This window comes from Balaenoptera musculus, chromosome 1 (assembly GCF_009873245.2).
Source record: "Balaenoptera musculus isolate JJ_BM4_2016_0621 chromosome 1, mBalMus1.pri.v3, whole genome shotgun sequence".
Classification (NCBI taxonomy): domain Eukaryota; kingdom Metazoa; phylum Chordata; class Mammalia; order Artiodactyla; family Balaenopteridae; genus Balaenoptera; species Balaenoptera musculus.
Window position 1 is genome coordinate 163567138 of NC_045785.1, and position 16646 is coordinate 163583783.

The 16646-nt window shown below is 54.5% G+C and overlaps 1 protein-coding gene across 4 annotated transcripts in view; it reads left to right on the plus strand.

The window, feature by feature from the left end:
- Window positions 1-14421, plus strand: part of SUSD4 (sushi domain containing 4) — a 137637-nt gene extending 123216 nt beyond the window's left edge. For 2 of the 4 annotated variants that reach the window (XM_036827581.1, XM_036827575.1), the window contains exons 6-9: window positions 6797-6994; window positions 7850-7994; window positions 11718-12100; window positions 13042-14054. In XM_036827581.1, coding sequence (XP_036683476.1) covers window positions 6797-6994; window positions 7850-7994; window positions 11718-12100; window positions 13042-13070 — 755 coding nt within the window. In that variant the 3' untranslated portion in view covers window positions 13071-14054. Of the gene's footprint in view, window positions 1-6796; window positions 6995-7849; window positions 7995-11717; window positions 12101-13041 lie in introns of all 4 variants that reach the window. The other 2 variants (XM_036827590.1, XM_036827597.1) reach the window with 2 other exon arrangements.
- Window positions 14422-16646: the final 2225 nt, after the last annotated feature.

The window sequence follows — 16646 nt, forward strand, 5'->3', positions numbered from 1 at the left end:
TTTTTTGCTGCACCGCGTGGCTTGCAGGATCCCAGTTCCCCGACCAGGGATTGAACCCGGGCTATGGCAGTGAAAGCCCAGAATCCTGACCACTAGGCAACCAGGGAACTCCCCGATGCCTGAGTTCTTTACTGACCCCAGGCACTTTCTCCTGCTGCCTGATTGATACTTGGATGACTGTCTCACTGGCAGCCCAGGCTCTCACTACCTCTCCCTTCCCACAAAACAAACAAACGAAAACCTGGCGTGGTGAGCGGCATCACCATCTGCCTGGGTCCTAATGGCAGAAATCTGGGGGTCATCCTTGATTCTTCCCGTGGCCCCCAAATTCCATCTCTCAGCAAATCCTATTGTAGAAACAGATAGTTCTAAATAGGTCCCATCACTCTCCTCCTCACCGTGTCACTGCCGCTGTCCTGGTCCAAGCCGCCATCCTCTCTCACCTGGTTGTGGCCGCGGCCACCTGACAGCCCCCCCACCTCCATCCCTGCTTCCTAGCCTCCACAGAGCAGCTAGGGCTTCCTCGTGAAAATGGGTCTATACCGGCTCTTCACAGTGTCCCTGACACTGTGGGTAAAATCCCAACTTCTGGCCACGGGGCCCACGGAGCTGCCTACACACTGCCCTGGCCACCTCTGCATCCTCCCGTGTGCAGCCCCTCCCCTCTCCGGTCACACACGGCCACCACCCCCTCCTCCCTTCATCCCTCCGGCTGGCCCTCACGTGCGTCGTCCCCTCTGCCCGGGATGTTCCTCCCCACATGTCCCTTGACCACCTGTCCTAGATCAGGGCCCTTGCCCTTGGCTGCTCTGGCGTCTGGGGTATCCTCGGTTTCTCCAGCATGGGGTACACACAGCTGCTGTCCTCTGGCCCGTCTCCATCACAGGGGGCGTGAGGTGGTCTGGCCTTTTTAAAGCTTTTGCACCCCTGGTTCTCTAATCCCCTGCCAGGACCAGCTTACATTTTGGATCTTCTTGTGCCTAAAAGAACATCTGGCTGCCTTTGGTCCCAGGCACCTTCCAGGCCTCTCGGGAGGTGGGGGCAGGTCTCCCAGGCCACCTCCTGTGTGTGAGAGTTGATGGTGTTTTTCAACAGAAAGAGGAAAGATCTCATCCAGACACATCAATATTCATTTGTTTACTTATTATCTGTCTTTAGTGAGCCCCAGGAGGGCGGGATCAATGCATTATCTGGTTTCAATGGTTGTCCAAAAACTATGTGTTAAGTAAATGAATTAAGAAATGAGCAGGGCTTCCCTGGTGGCACAGTGGTTGGGAATCCGCCTGCCAATGCAGGGGACACGGGTTCGAGCCCTGGTCCGGGAAGATCCCACATGCTGCAGAGCAACTAAGCCCGTGAGCCACAACTACTGAGCCTGCGCTCTAGAGCCCGCGAGCCACAACTACTGAAGCCCGCATGCCTAGAGCCCGTGCTGCGCAACAGGAGAAGCCACCGCAATAAGAAGCCCGTGCACCGCAACAAAGAGTAGTCCCCGCTCTCTGCAACTAGGGAAAGCCCGCGCGCAGCAGCAAAGACCCAACGCAGCCAAAAATTAATTAATTAATTAATTCTTTAAAAAATGAAATGAGCAAAAGAATATAATCAGGAGGGACTCCCCTGGTGGTCCAGTAGGTAAGACTGTGCGCTCCCAATGCAGGGGGCCCGGGTTCAATCCCCGGTCAGGGAACCAGATCCCGTGTGCATGCCGCAACTAAGAGTCCACATGCCTCAACTAAGACCTGGTGCAGCCAAAATAAGTAAATAAATATTATTTTTTTTTAAAGTATAAGCAGGATACTTGAACAGAACGTGAAGAGGCTTTTCCTTCAGAAGGTCTGAAATGCAGCCTGTCTGAGTAAAATCGCTTCCCGTGTGTACGCCGAGGAGGCGGGTGCCCTAGTGCTGATAATGCAAAACAGGCAGAGGTGGTTGCAGAATCGTTTTTTTACACTTAGAAGTGCATCAGGCTTTCTTCCCAGCTTCATTTCTGTCGTGGTCCGAACGCGGGTTGGAAAAGAATTTCCAGACACAAGGCAGAATGTAGAGAAGATAGAATTTATTAGAGGGAAGGGCTGCTGCCAGAACAGCTGGCGGACTTCCTAGTAGTCTGGGAGAGTCGAGCCCGAACGTGTGCTATTGATCAGTTTTTATAGCCAGAAAACAAAGGAATAGTCTGAGGTGAAAGTTTTATTTACTGATTGGTCTAGGCACATATACCTTCCTTCTATAGGGTGGGAGTGGGACAGGCCAGATGCCTTTCCTTATTTGGGACAGGGTCACGTTGCCCAGGTGGGCTCAGGAATTTCGTAACCATCGCAACAGGGTGGGGAGGGCGAGTAAGAGTCCAGTAGGGGGTGTGACGCTGACACTTTTACAGGCAGGGTCGTCCTTTTTCCTTGAAGCACCATTGTCCTTGGAGCACCACGCCTCAGATAACCCTAAACTGTTATTTTAAAATAAGCTTCCTGGGACTTCCCTGGTGGCGCAGTGGTTAAGAATCCGCCTGCCAATGCAGGGGATGCGGGCTCGAGCCCTGGTCTGGGAAGATCCCACATGCCGCTGAGCAACTAAGCCCGAGCGCCACAACTACTGAGCCTGCGCTCTAGAGCCCGCGAGCCACAGCTACTGAAGCCCACGTGCCACAACGAAGAGTAGCCCCCGCTCGCCACAACTAGAGAAAGCCCACGTGCAGCAACGAAGACCCAATGCAGCCATAAATAAATATATAATTTTTTTAAAAGAGAGTTATTAAAAAAAAATAAGCTTCCCAAATTTATAATTAACACTTTGATTGTCTGTTCCTTCCAAGTTTAAAGAACACTCCCGACCCTCTGCCCCTACCAGGATGCACAGGGTGGTTTTCCTTGCAGCAAAGCTAATGGCCGGCCAGGTGCAATCACTAGAAACACTGCAAAGTGTGAAGATAAATGTTTCCACGTAGGGGACAAATGCATCTCTATTAGCAACCGATTATGACAGTCTCAGAATCAAAGCCTCTACCATGGGTGGTTTTTATCTGGCCTCTGAGAAAACCTGCCGGCGAGATGCTTCCAGATTCCCTCCAGGAATGTTTGGGGCCAGCCTGGTGCAATCCACGTATCCTGATTGTACAGCACAGGCACTCAGCAAGTTCAGGCACCAGTAATACTAAGCGCTGTTATTTATTAAGTGCCTACTGCGTTCCAGACTTTTGTGTTACGTACGTTACATACACTTGCTAATCCTCACAACAACCGTAAGAGTTAGGAATTGTTGCCCTGACTACACGGATGGGGAAGCTAAACCCCCGAGAAGTTAAACAAGCTGCCTAACACCCTGCCCCCAACTCAGCGGTATAGAGCTGGGATTTGAACATGAATTTGGGGCCCTCCATGCCCGTGCCTGGCTGCACACGCTGTACCACCCCCCTCCCTTGTCAAATGCAGGGTCCGGTCAGCCCAGGCCTTCCTTAGCACATCAGGGACCACCCGCCTCAGGGTTAAGGCAATGATTTGAACAGTCCTTTGTCCTCCAGGTGAGGAAAAATGCTGCTGAAAACTGTCAAGTGAAAAAAATTGCACAACATGAGAGCTGTGAGTTAAGTTTTACTTGGGGCCAAATGAAGACTATAGCCTGGGAGACAGGCTCTCAGATGGCTCTGGGGAACTGCTCCGGAGAGGTGGGAGGAGGACAGTATACATGTGATTTTGGTGACGGGGATACGTACAGTCAAGCTCACGTCTTGGCAGAAGGTTGCTGCTGGTCACAGGGAGATGTCTCCATTAATGGTTTTAGTGCTTTTCTAGATATCAGAAGATGCAAGAAATTGGGCTCATAAAATCTCTTGAAAATATCTAACCGTCTGAAGGCCTGTTCTGCCAGTTTGTTCCAGAGCACAGAGTGCCTCATTCTTGATCTCCGCCCTGAACTCCTTTCACGGGGTGTTGAAGGTCAGCGACTGCAGTGACTTAGTGACTTCATTCCTGTAGAACCAGGTGGAGAATGCCGATTTTTAGTCGGCATAACAAACTTGCATATATATATTTACAGGGCTTCTTCCGACCTCTCATGATGTTTTCTGGGCCTTGAAAATGCTCTGGTGATTCTCTCATCCTGTGGGGACTCCTGGGGATTTGTCTGGAGGGCAGCTAGGAGGAGAGACCTGCTGCTCTGTATAACCCTTGACCGTGGAAAGGACCTACTCTCCCAGCAAAGGTCCAGCCCCCCGTGAGCCGCTGCAGTGCTGGGGGCACTCATGGGAGGTGCAGAGGAGGGGGACCCCCCTGTGGCCACATGAGCCAGGAAGCCCTGGAGGCCACCAGAGTGGCAGATATTGCTGTCAGGCTGGCCGCACAGCGGACATCGAACCTCCCCTTCACTCTGGAAGGCAGGGCCTCCTTCAGCCCAGGAAGGTGGCTCTGAGAGCCCAGTGGCCTCCCTCACTGGGCCGGGAGCCGGACACTTCCTTCCCTGTGCTCTTCACAGAGGGGCCTTTGGGGAAGGAGGGGCCCTTGCTGCAAATCCCTGCTGGCATCCCAGGACCAGCTCTGTGCTGCTGGTACCTTTTCTCTCTCCCTCCTTCTCGTCCTTCCCTTCCCGTTCCTCTCCTGCTGCCTTGATCACCGACTGGGGATGCTCATGGAACGCCCTGGAGGGAGTGGATTTGGCAGGAGCCCCAGTTTGTGGAACTAGAAGTGCATTGGGTGACGGGACTCCATGGCCCTGGGCAGCTCTGTGGAGGGCGTGCATCTGCTGGGACGGGAGATGCCCTGGGCTGGCGGAAAGCCAGAGCTCCGGTCCCGACTCTACACCAGTGTCTACCCGTGGGACCCGAGGCGCAGTCACCTGCCAGCCGCCATTCATGGAGAACGCTCTGGGCCTGTGGACCTCAGACCCACTCCTGGACCTTCCCCTGCACCCCCCCACCCCGGTCAGCTGGCTCCCCGCCGGCTTTGTCCAGAGGGAGTGAGGGCAGGTGGAGAAGCTGGGGCATTTCCCCCTGAGCCTCGCTGCCCCGGGGCGTCTCCAGCAGTGCCTGAGTTTCCGCGGCCTCCATCTCCCACAGGATCACCTCCGTGGCTCCAACTTCCACGGGGGCCCGGCCACTAGGACACCTTCATCCCACCTGCCCAGGGGCAGTAGTGGGTTCCCGCTGCTGCGCATCTCAGCAGCCTCATTGTCCACATAGGTTTTTCCATCACCTGCGGAAGCAGTTGCCTCATTACGACCCCCTCTCTGTAGATGCCCGGTTCCTGGTTATCCCTGACTGCCCACTTACATCATGTTAGCTCGGAACTGAGGCCTGGCCAGCCTTCCCCAGGATAACCCTCAGATGCTCCCATTTTACAGATGAGGCCACTGAAGCTCGGAGATGAGAAGCCACTTGTTCAGGGTCACCCGGCTGGTGAGGAGCTGAGCCAGAACTCAGCCCGAGCTCCTACCCACTCCTCCAGCTGCTCCTGGAGAACTTGACCTCTCTGAGTTTCTGTTTCCCTGACTCTGAAAAGAGCCAGCAAGATCTGCCTCGTGGCATTGTTTGCAGGATGAGAGAGAGTGTCTGTAAAGAGCCTCTTGGCCCCAAGCCATGGGACACCCCCATCGGGTGGGCCCATCTTGCTGACCAGCCCCAGTGCCCGGCTTGCTGCCAGAAGAGAGCTCCCGACACACATTCCAGCGGCCCGTGTGGGGCGGGCAGCTGCCTGCAGATGCGGCTGCGTGGGGAGAGCTCTGAGGCCTGCCTGTGCGTCTCCACTGCCCAGGGCTTGGGTACCCCTGGGAAGAGGCTCAAAAGTTAACTCTCTCCCTGTTTTGGTCAAAGCTCGTAGCGGTTTCCATAGGCGTGGGTTTGAAGCTGGCCTCGGTGGTCTGGGCTTTGATTGTTTCTTGAGGAATGTTTAAGGGCAGTTCTGAGTCCTCGTGCAGGAAAGAGGGCTCTTTGTGGGAATCAGTGAACAAGCCCTAAACTCCACGAAAACCATCTTTCTGGACCCAGAGACAGAACCGTTCTTACCTGACAACCCAGAGTTTGGGTTCAAGAGAGGCAACTGAAAACAACTTTTTCTTCCCCTAAAATCATAGACTATGAGGGTTAGGAAAAACCATAAAACATTATCAAGGGTAGAATAAACTTCCATTTTACAGAGGAGAAAATCAAGGCTTAAATTTGGTTAAGTGACCTCTGTAAGGTCACGTAGCATATTGGTGGCAAACCAGGCCCAGGCCCCAAGGCTCCTCCGTGCTGGTCAGGGCGCCTATGACTGGGAGGCTGTGGCCTGGGCCTGCACGGAGCCAGCAGAAGAGCTGCATATACGTCATTGGCGAAACCCCAGGAGGGCATCTGTGGATCAGGTCAGGCACACCCAGGGATTTGGATGGTCCCAGATTACTCCCATAGCCACAGGAGCAGGCTCAGGATAGCTGTTCCTTTCAGCGAAGATTCTGTCCATAAATATCTCGGTTGTATTTACTAGGTTGTCTGGCACATAATAGCATGCATTATGAATAGAGCAGCTTAACACTGTCTATTAAGTAGGCATACTCTTTGCAATGTAAAACGAACCTCTCTTTTACGACGTACTTTGTCATTATAAAGTGACACATGACAGCGACAAGTGCTCCGAATCTTATTGCAGGCTTCCGTCTGACCTCACGTGAAGGGACAGACGAAGGGACTGTCTCGGGGACAGCTAATCATCACTAGTCTGATGATTCATGTATCAGTGCATCTCTGAGTGATGTGTTCTCCGAGCTCAATCTCTGTTTTGAGGGTCCAGACAGGATAAGCATGTGGTTCTGAAACTCTTATTCTCCCCCACTGCCCAAGTCTGTCCGCTACCTCCTATGGTGAGTCACGGCGATTTCATCTGCCACCCGCGGCCATGTGAGCGCTACAACCACGGAACCGTGGTGGAGTTTTACTGCGATCCCGGCTACAGCCTCACCAGTGATTACAAGTACATCACCTGCCAGTACGGGGAGTGGTTTCCTTCCTATCAAGTCTACTGCATCAAGTCAGGTGAGCACGTCGAGGGCGTCCCTGGATGGTCCAGGTTCAGACTACTCACGGTGGCGGGTGGCTGTGTCCTGAGCCCCGTGCCTCCTCCCACACACCCTCCCCCCTCACACGTGGTGTTAGGGACTGGATATAGAAACTCATCTTTGTGGATACACGTGGCTGATACTTCCAAACCCTGTTCAGAGGGTCAGGAGTATTAACCCGCCCATGCCCATGTTAAAATGCTGACCCTCTGAACGGGTCCCTAGACCCCTAGCATCCATGGAAGGACCTGGCCTCTGTGCACTCTGTCTTCTCCCAGCCTTGTCCCCTTCCACTGACGAGGATACAGGCCCATGGGTGTGACCCAAGCGATGCATGACTCAGCCTTTCTCTTCCAGTCCAGGACGCATATCAGAACACAAATGATATGATTATGGGTAAAACCTGCTCTCACTTCTAAAAACGTAAGCCACGTGCAAGTGTCAGTGCTTCCTACTTAGTAACAAATGCAAACCATCCTCACCCCTGGTCTCAGAGCACCCGGGTAGTGACCACACGACGGAGACTTGGGCACCCGTGCACGTCCGCCCACCGTCTCCCGCCCACCCCGGTCCAGCCCGCTTGCCCCGGCTTTTTCCAGGTGTGGCCACAGCCACCTGCCCCAAGCAGGGGTGACGGCTGCCCCGGATGTAGCAAGGGGGGGGAAGCATTTGTTAACACAGCACATCTGGAGGCCCACAAATGGTAACGCGAACCAGTGCGGGTGGAGTGCAGAGAAGTAAAGAAGGCAAATCCCTCAAACGAGCACACAGGAACCCCAGCGCCCGTCACGGCCCGCGAGCGTCACAGCCGCCTCGTCCTCTCTCCCGGCAGAGCCAGCGTGGCCCGGCACCCATGAGACCCTGCTGACCACGTGGAAGATCGTGGCGTTCACGGCCACCAGCGTGCTGCTGGTGCTGCTGCTCGTCATCCTGGCCAGGATGTTCCAGACCAAGTTCAAGGCCCACTTTCCCCCCAGGTCAGTGCAGCCACCTTGAGCAGCAAGGAGAAAGGATGGTCAGCCTTGATGAGTGCAGAGTTGAGCTTCGAAGGGGGAATAGGGGAGAAAGCAAAAACACTCGCCTGGGAGGTTTTAGGGTGTCTGGGGTCAGAACACCAAGCTGGAGACACACTCATTTCCCTCTTTCCGCCCCACCCCCACCCGTGAGCTCCCCGTCTCCCTCCTTCCCTGGATAAACATTCTCGAGGCAGGCATTGTAGGGGGTGCAGAGAAGGGGAGCACCGTCAGGGCTGTACACCCTGCACCTCCCACCCCCAGGGGTCCCCCCATTGCCCACTATGTGCCTGCAGCTCTAGACTTACGTACCTTGGAGCTTCCAGGCCACAGGGAGGATAAGAAATACACAGAAGTAATTAGGGACAAGGTCCAAGGTGCGTGACCCAACAGAGGTTCAAAACCGGTGTGCAAAACCGTGGCAAGTCTCCGGAAGGAGAAAAGGCTCTGGATGGGGAGCCAGGACAGGGCTGGTGAGCTTCTGCCTCCAAGTAGGGTCTGAGCTTTCGGAGTGGGACCTGTGGGCGGGTGGGGGCGGGGGGGGGCGGTTCTCCATCCTCCTCGGCTGCACAGGTGAGCTTGGGTCCGTGTCTTCATCCTCCCTGTCGTCATCACCAGAGAGGAGCTTGTCAAAGTCCCTCAGAGGCGGTCTGGTCCTCTCAGTGCCCAGGGCAGCCTGTGGCCCTGCCCCTCCGACGCTGGCCCCTTGCCCGGGAGCAAGCACACCAGCGCCCTTCGGAACCAAGAGCCACCCAGCACTGCTGCTGCCAGATCACTGTTCCTGGAAGGAGAAGTCATTTAGAAAGCACAGGGATGGGCTTCCCTGGTGGCGCAGTGGCCGGGAATCCGCCTGCCGATTCAGGGGACGCGGGTTCGAGCCCCGGTCCGGGAGGATCCCGCATGCTGCGGAGCGACTAAACCCGTGCGCCCTAGAGCCCGTGCTCTGCAACGGGAGGGGACCCCGCAATGAGAGGCCGGCGCGCCACAGCGGAGAGTAGCCCCGGCTCGCCGCAACTAGAGAAAGCCCGCACGCAGCAGCGGAGACCCAACGCAGCCAAAGATAAATAAATAAACAAATATATTTTAAAAAGAAAGCACAGGGATAAGTTTGTGAACGTGAGAAGGAAGTCAGGGCACCGAACATCATAGGATGCTAGCCAGGGCTCCCAAGGGAATCAAGTATCTCCTTGGATTCCTGTGCCCATGTCAGAGTCTTCTCATTTGGGGACCTCATGCTTGAGAAAAGGGCATTTGTTTCTGCCCACAGGGACGAACTGGCCCCCAGGGCCGTGTGTACCACGCCCCTGGCAAAGAGCGTGTTGCTTAGGGGAGGAGGCGGCTCCCGGGACTCACCGCTTCCCACTCCGCCCTCCGCCCTCCAGGAAACTCACTCGCGTCTCTCACACTCCCAGCCAGGCGCGGGGGTGGGAAGCAGGCGGGGCTGCTGGAGAAAGCACCTGCCCACCTTTTCCCCTCAACCTCCCGCCCCCAGGACGGCCTCATCCCACGTAGCAATGCCCCCAGCTGGCGGCAGGAGCCCCCCAACCTGCAAGCACCCCACTCTCCCAGCCGTGAAAGTGTGCTAGGTCGGGGGTGGGTGTGCGCCTGCATCCACGCCAGGCCCAGAGTGTGTGGACACCATCCTGGGGCCACAGCCGAGCTCCAGCTGAGGTGACAGAATCTTCTTTCCTCTCCAACCTGCCATCCGCCCTCTCTATCTTCACCGTTATTTTTTATGAGTCAAGGGACCATGTTCTATCATTGAGCAGTTAGACTATCTAAAGAAGGCCTAAGGGTTATAAGGAGAAATCTGAACCACATGTTGTGATTTATAGTACACTGGAGTACTTGAACGTGGCCTGTAGAGCTATTTTTCTACATAGGCTTGGGAACAAAGTTTCCAGGATAGACACTAAATATTAAGATGTTTTAAAAATGGTCCCTAGGGAATTCCCTGGCGGTCCAGTGGTTAGGACTTGGAGCTCCTGCTGCCAGGGACCCAGGTTCGATCCCTGGTTGGGGAACTAAGATCCTGCAAGCCATGCAGCACAGCCAAAAGAATTTAATAAATAAATAATAAAAATGGTCCCTAAGACTCACTTGATTTTTTTTTAAATCCCTCGAGTATTTATTTCCATCTTAGGTTACTCTCTAGTTGTGTGGAAACGTTGATCTCAGCTGTGCAAATAGATGATAAGGTTCTCAGGAGCAGGTCCAGGAAGGACGTTTTTACTCTAGGTCCCAGAGGTGTAGACGCCGAAGAGATGCGATGACAGCCGTGGGGCTGGGACCAGGGGGGAGAAGCTGCCACTGTGGGAGCTTTTCTTGGGGGAGAACGGAGAACAGAGGCATCCATCGGGTCGCCCTGACCCAGACAGCTTGCTGGTGAAAGGGACAGTGAGAGGTAGGGAGGCCTAAGTGAGAAAGGAGGGCACTGTGAGACCCTGGAGGCCAGGGAGGAGGGGAGCTCGGCCGGTTCCAGACCCACTCACGAGGGCTGTGGAAGGGGAGAGAAGCTGGATTTGGAGCAAACTCTTCCTTTCCTCCTGGCTCCTGCCTTTTGGGGGTCATGGGCCTTGCAACCTCCCCCATCTCTGGGTGGCCTTAAGGATGGTGGAGCAAGGAGCCCCCCCACCAGAATCTCTAAGCAAGATGCTCCAAAAAGCCAGTGGCCCCGAGCGTCAGAGAGAGGCGGCCTGACGCTTCCTCCACCTCAAACACCAGCGTCCAGACATCTCAGTCCTCAGATTTTGGAGCCCCTGCCGCTGGCGTGCAGGGGTTCAGGGTCTACACCACCACCCCCACCCTCCAGCTGGGTTGTCTTCTCCTCCTGATATTTTACCTTCTGGCCACATCACTCAGCACCAGTTCCCAGCCGAGGAAATAAGGAACCAAGTTCCACCGGCCACTTACTGGCCACCCCGGTTCCTCCAGGGACCAGGAGCAGAGAGTGGTCATGGAGCTCGGGCTTTGGCATCAGACCCGCGGTGCGGAAGGTGCAAGGGACCAGAGGCCAAGGGCAAGGCCAGAACCGCGTGTGTGTCAGCGTAAGGGAACCCCCGCTCCGGGCAGCACGGGCGGAGCTTAGGTTCAGGCGGCTGCTGGGTCGGGGGGCGGCCGTGAGATGGTGTTCAGAGTTACTTTTTTTTCTGTTGTTGTTGTTTTTCTGTCTTGACTAAAAATGAGTGATTTTTATACCGTAGCAGAAAACAAACACGAAGCATACGAAGCACAGGGGTAACTGAAAGGGGCACTTAGGGTCCACGGTTTCCCAAGCTTTTAACGGTACTGTTCCGTTTCCAACAGGCTTCCTCAGGGACGCTGCCGGGGCACATTGGGATGCTCGGTTGGCATGGGCCACATAGTCCCCTGTTCCCAGGTTTATGACCATAAGGCCGAGCCCAGAGGTCCAATGGGGGGAAGAAGGAAGTATGAGGAGGTACTGGAGCCCAGAGGCGGCAGGAGGCCAGGAGGGAAGCAGGAGAAGAAAACCTCTCCTGTCCAGAGTGTGGCCCTGGTGGACGCACAATCTGCCGGAGGGGACCGGGCAGGGAGGCTGGATCTCCTGCACCACCTCCTCCCACGGCTCTGCAGCCCCCAGGACCCCAGCTGCAGTGGGGGGCACTGCGGCCTCGTTCCCGGGGTGACCTGTCACCTGACAGATTAGCACCACTTTCCTCTCCACAGGGGGCCTCCCAGGAGTTCCAGCAGCGACCCCGACTTCGTGGTGGTAGACGGCGTGCCCGTCATGCTCCCGTCCTATGACGAGGCTGTGAGTGGCGGCTTGAGTGCCTTAGGCCCAGGGTACCTGGCCTCCGTGGGCCAGGGCTGCCCCTTACCCGTGGACGACCAGAGCCCCCCAGCATACCCCGGCTCAGGGGACACGGACACGGGCCCGGGGGAGTCAGGAACCCGTGACAGCGTCTCAGGCTCTTCGGAGCTGCTCCAGAGTTTGTATTCACCTCCCACGTGCCAAGGGGGCACCCGCCCCGCTTCCGACAGCCCTGACACAGCTCCCAGCACGGCGGGGGAGGTGGCATCCACCAGCCCAGGCATTGACATTGCAGATGGTAAGCATTTGCCCCGAGGCCCGGGCCACCCTTGCACAGCCCCACCCTGCTCCCAGCTCAGGGCCAAATCAGTGCTACCGTCTCACTCAGCTTAAATTGCATCTTGCTCTCTCTGCATGTAGAGGCCGTGGGCAAGGCCAATTATTGGAAGAAATGATCAACATCTCACAAGTGATGAGCCCATTAACTGGAGGCATAAAAGAGCACCAAGCCGTCCAAAGTAGAAAGGCCACAGTGGGTTTTCATAGCATCCGTATGATCCAGGATGCCTTTCTTCTTTCTCCCTTAATTAGGCAGGACTTCTGAAAGTGGTGCTTGGGATCAAGGTAACACACACGTGCTAAAAGGGAAGACCCAGATGCTGGCACGAGGGCCCAGCCCTGGAGAAGCTCTGGGTACATACAAGTTATGTTTATCAGGGGTGAAGTAAAAGATGTGTATGTGCCTACTGCAAGGAAAGGCAGATTGCAGCTCATGGCAAAATAGTAAAAATGCATCAGACTAATTAGGGCTGTGTTTCCCGGGGCAAGGGGGCACCAGCACCACTTTACAAATGAAAGCACTAATTCCAGCTTATATTGACAGTAAGTAGCAGTAACCACATGGAAACAGGGGTCTCCTGGTTCCTCATAGAGTTCCTTTTCTCCAGTACCACCCTGCCTCTCTGTACTTGAACTTGTAACCTTTTGGTTTGTATGACCATTAGGGTGCATGGTTGAAGCCTAACAGTTTATTTTTTATGAGCTGAGTATGAGATTTTCCAGCAAATAATGTTGTACAGAGGAGTTGGTTTATTTGCTTGTTGACTGATATGTGGAACTTAGCATTTTCTTCTTCTCACTGATTTGTAGGAACCGTAGACATTTTACTAAAGCTCACGATTCCAGATCTTTGCGGTGTCTTCCGGTGTATTAGTATAATAACCATCTCTTCTTTTACAGAGATCCCTCTAATGGAAGAAGATCCATAACTGGAAAAAGTCCCGGTGATTCTGCTGCCCCTTTGGGGATGGGCACCTTGTACTTTGGAGTGAGGCCTCTGGAGGACAGAGCTTGGGGGGATGGAGGAAGTTTTCTAATTTATCAGCATGGGGACGGTGACTCCATCATACGTCTCAGACCCAACAGTGAGGCTGATACAAAGGGCAGTGGCAGTGCTTTTAAATGAAACTTGAGGATTTGCCAAGACCAGTGAGGAACAAAAAGGATGGGGGGAGACCCTGTGCGGTCCTGGAAGAAGGTGTTAAGTGCATCTTGTGCTGCGGAACATGGGACAGACGGTTCCACGCATATCCCACCAAATCCCACATCCCGCTGACTTATGAGTACTACCCGCCTCCTCTGAAAGCATGTCACATTATGTAAATCGCTTCTAAAATCTGCTTCAGACTGTCTCTGGACGCCAAATTAGGATGGATCAGCCTCTGCCGGAAGTCTGTGTTGAGCTGCTGGAAGAGCGGCAGAGCGCCCCCTGCAGGCTCCCCAAGGAAGATTCTGGTGTGTCCCTTGGGCTGGACAACTCTGATCAAGGCAAGACTAAAGCGGGATGTGGCGGTTCCACTGAGAAAGGAAAGGAAAGACTCGGCTTTCTGGAAATTTCTTCAAAAAGTAGAGCTCCTGTCCTCCGTGCTGTCCTTTGGTGAAATATCATCAGTATTTGTATTCATGGTCTAGCACACGGATCCATGGCGTTGGCTAAATCTTGTGACTTTACACATGGTCGCAGTGTGTTCAAATAGCATCTCATGGTGGAGAAGTAACCCAGGTAATGTTTTGTTTCGGCATCTTTAAAAGATCCCACTTGACAATTTATCTGAGTCATGAGCCCATCTCCAGTTAACTAATAGGGTTGTTGCCCCCGCTGCCAAACTCAGACAGATTTAATTTTCCAAAACAGAAATTGTATCTGAAACTATATTCCTCCTCCTCCAAATAAAATATGAGGTTGGATTCTTTTTCCCCCCTTTTATTTTGTCCTGCGAAGTCCGCAGTCTCCGAAGACAGATAGCTCTCCGCTCCTGCTTCCCAGGCGTCCGGCTGTCTCACCCGCCTGTCCGTCCAGCACTCGCACCGCGCTCTCCTGGGGCCCACTGGGTGTCGTTCCTAGGAAAATGATTGATAAAAACATTTCCCGAGTCTTGAAGTGTCTCTTCCAATACATGTTGATCTGTGGAGCTGATTCCGTTTCTCCTCTGGGTTTTAGACAAATACAATCGAAACTCTGATCCATAAAATTGCTATGCTGATGGAGCGGTGAGAGCTGGAAGCTTGATCAAATCCTGTTTTTTCTCGACACAGACTGATTAAAAATTAAAAAGAAAATGACACTTTGAAGCGTGGCTTCAATAGCGGAGTGGGTTTGGGTGGGCAGGGAGGGGCAGTGGCAGTGATCCCAGGGGATGGAGACAGCGGAGGACCAGAGCCAGAGGCTGAAGGAGGGAGGGAACAGGAAAGGGCGTGCCCGGCCCGGTGCCCTGGGCAGTGGCGCCACCAGCAGCAACAGCTGAGCGAGTGGGTAAAGGTGTTTGGTAATTGTGACATTGTTTAGTGCCGGAAGCTGATTTTCATGGTGTTCATGCTTAAACTCCATCTGGCCAGCTCAAAGACAGACGGCATAGGTGGCTGGGTGGGACTGGGGTCCAGAGTTCACTGTGGGCAACCCACACCCTCCTGCCCCCTGCCGCCAGCAGCCTTCCCAGGGTCCCTGTCGGGCAGGTCTCAGCTCTTCTCCACGCCACGCCTGTCCTCCCCTCACTCCCTCTAAATGGAGAGCGTGTCTCAGAGACCACCAGGTAAGTGCCTCATTTCCCACCAAAGAAGCCTGCGAGGCTGTCTCTGGGGCCTGGCCTCGCCTCCTTCCAGAAAATGCTCTCCCAAAGTAGAGAGCAGCAGCATGCAGCTCGTGAGCCGAGCACAGCCCCCCACACCTGGGAGACAGGTAGCACAGGTGCAACGTACATCCAGGTGTTAGTGTCAACGTTGTTCTAAGCACAGAGGCTGGTAGGAAGGAAACGCCCGCTCAGTGACAGAGTCAGATGATGTCCAACCGAATTACCTGGATCCTCCCCTCAGTCCCTTTAGTGCGTGGCCACATCAGAGTCGCAGTCACAAATACTGTTTGCCATGATTTTTCTTTTTTCATTATAGTGAGCTTCTGTGGCAGGAAAACATCCTCATGCTATCCCAAGCGTGTCGTGCTTCTAGCTCTTTTCATGTAAAAGTCCTGGAGGCCCTCTGGGTATAACCAGAATCATTCTCACCCTGCCCCAGGAATTAGTAGGTATGAGAACACACCGGGCTGTATTGTGAATTGGTGCCCAGAGGGGTGGTGTGGGAGAGAGCCAGCCCCGCCTGAAGTGCTTTCTGCTTTGGGAGAGGGAGGCATCTCCAGGGCAGCGGTCAGGAGCATGCTGAGAACCGAGGTGTTCCAAGGCGTCAGCCTGAGGTGTTTACACCAGTGCCTGTTAGAAAGAACTGCAGGGCAGTAGTTTTCCGGCTGACCGGCCCCCCGTCATACGCACGCCAGGCGGAAGTCACAGGATGTCTTCACACTTCACTTCCATGCAGCTTGTTTTAATTGCAAGGTTGTGATTGGCTGGTGTGGGCTCCTTAGAGCCTCTTCCACTTAATTACACCCATCCCAGCAGCTGGCACATGGACAGGACTGCCTCCTATTCCTGCAGAAGTGTCTTGCCCCCGGGCACACAGCAGACCTGGACAGTTGGGAGTGACATGCAGAGGCTCACAGGCCACAGCCTGCCGGGCCTGGAGACCTCTCCTGCTCCTTTGCTCCCTCCCTCCACACCTGGCTATGCTAGGCGGCCCTCCTCCCAGGACGTCTGGGTCCCAAGGCAACCCCTGCAGAGCGGTGCGGCATCCCGGGAGAGCACTGGCTTTGGAACGGGCCATCACCTGCTTCAAAATCTGCCTCTGCCACTAACTGGCTGTGCGCTTGGATGAGTCCTTGCCCCCCACCCCAGACCTCAATTTCTTCATGCAGAAACTAGAGATGGTTTACCTCTGCCTTCCCCGCTGGGCTGTAGTGAGGATGAGAGCTAATGTAAGTCACAGCGCCCAGTGGGCATCTGACAAATAGCCTCTGCTCTCCACTTGTTCCCCCCTGTGAGAGAGGGTGTCACGTGGGTGATTTACTCAGTGCAGCTCTAGGCACCGTTGACCTGCCTTGGTCCCCACCACCCTCCAAAGTGTTTGTAGACAAAGCTTGTCTGGGCTGCCCCAGCAGGCGGGCTGAGATGTGCCATCCTATTCCCCCAGACCCTCTTGCCAGGAGCACCTCCCTTGCTTCCACAAGCCAAGCTTTCCACGCAGAGGGAAGTTGTCAATCCTTTGGGCATTTGCCTTCCCTCCCAGCATAGCCCTCTCTTGAGTGCTGCAGAAAGTTCTGCTCAGGGAGGGCAGGACAACCTCAGAAATTCCTCCAAGGACTCTGAAGGACTCAGATCACCTCCACAGGCAGCCCTGTAGATTAACACTACCGGGCTCCCCTAATTTTATTGTCTATTTTGGATTTAAAGCATAAAAGTTAA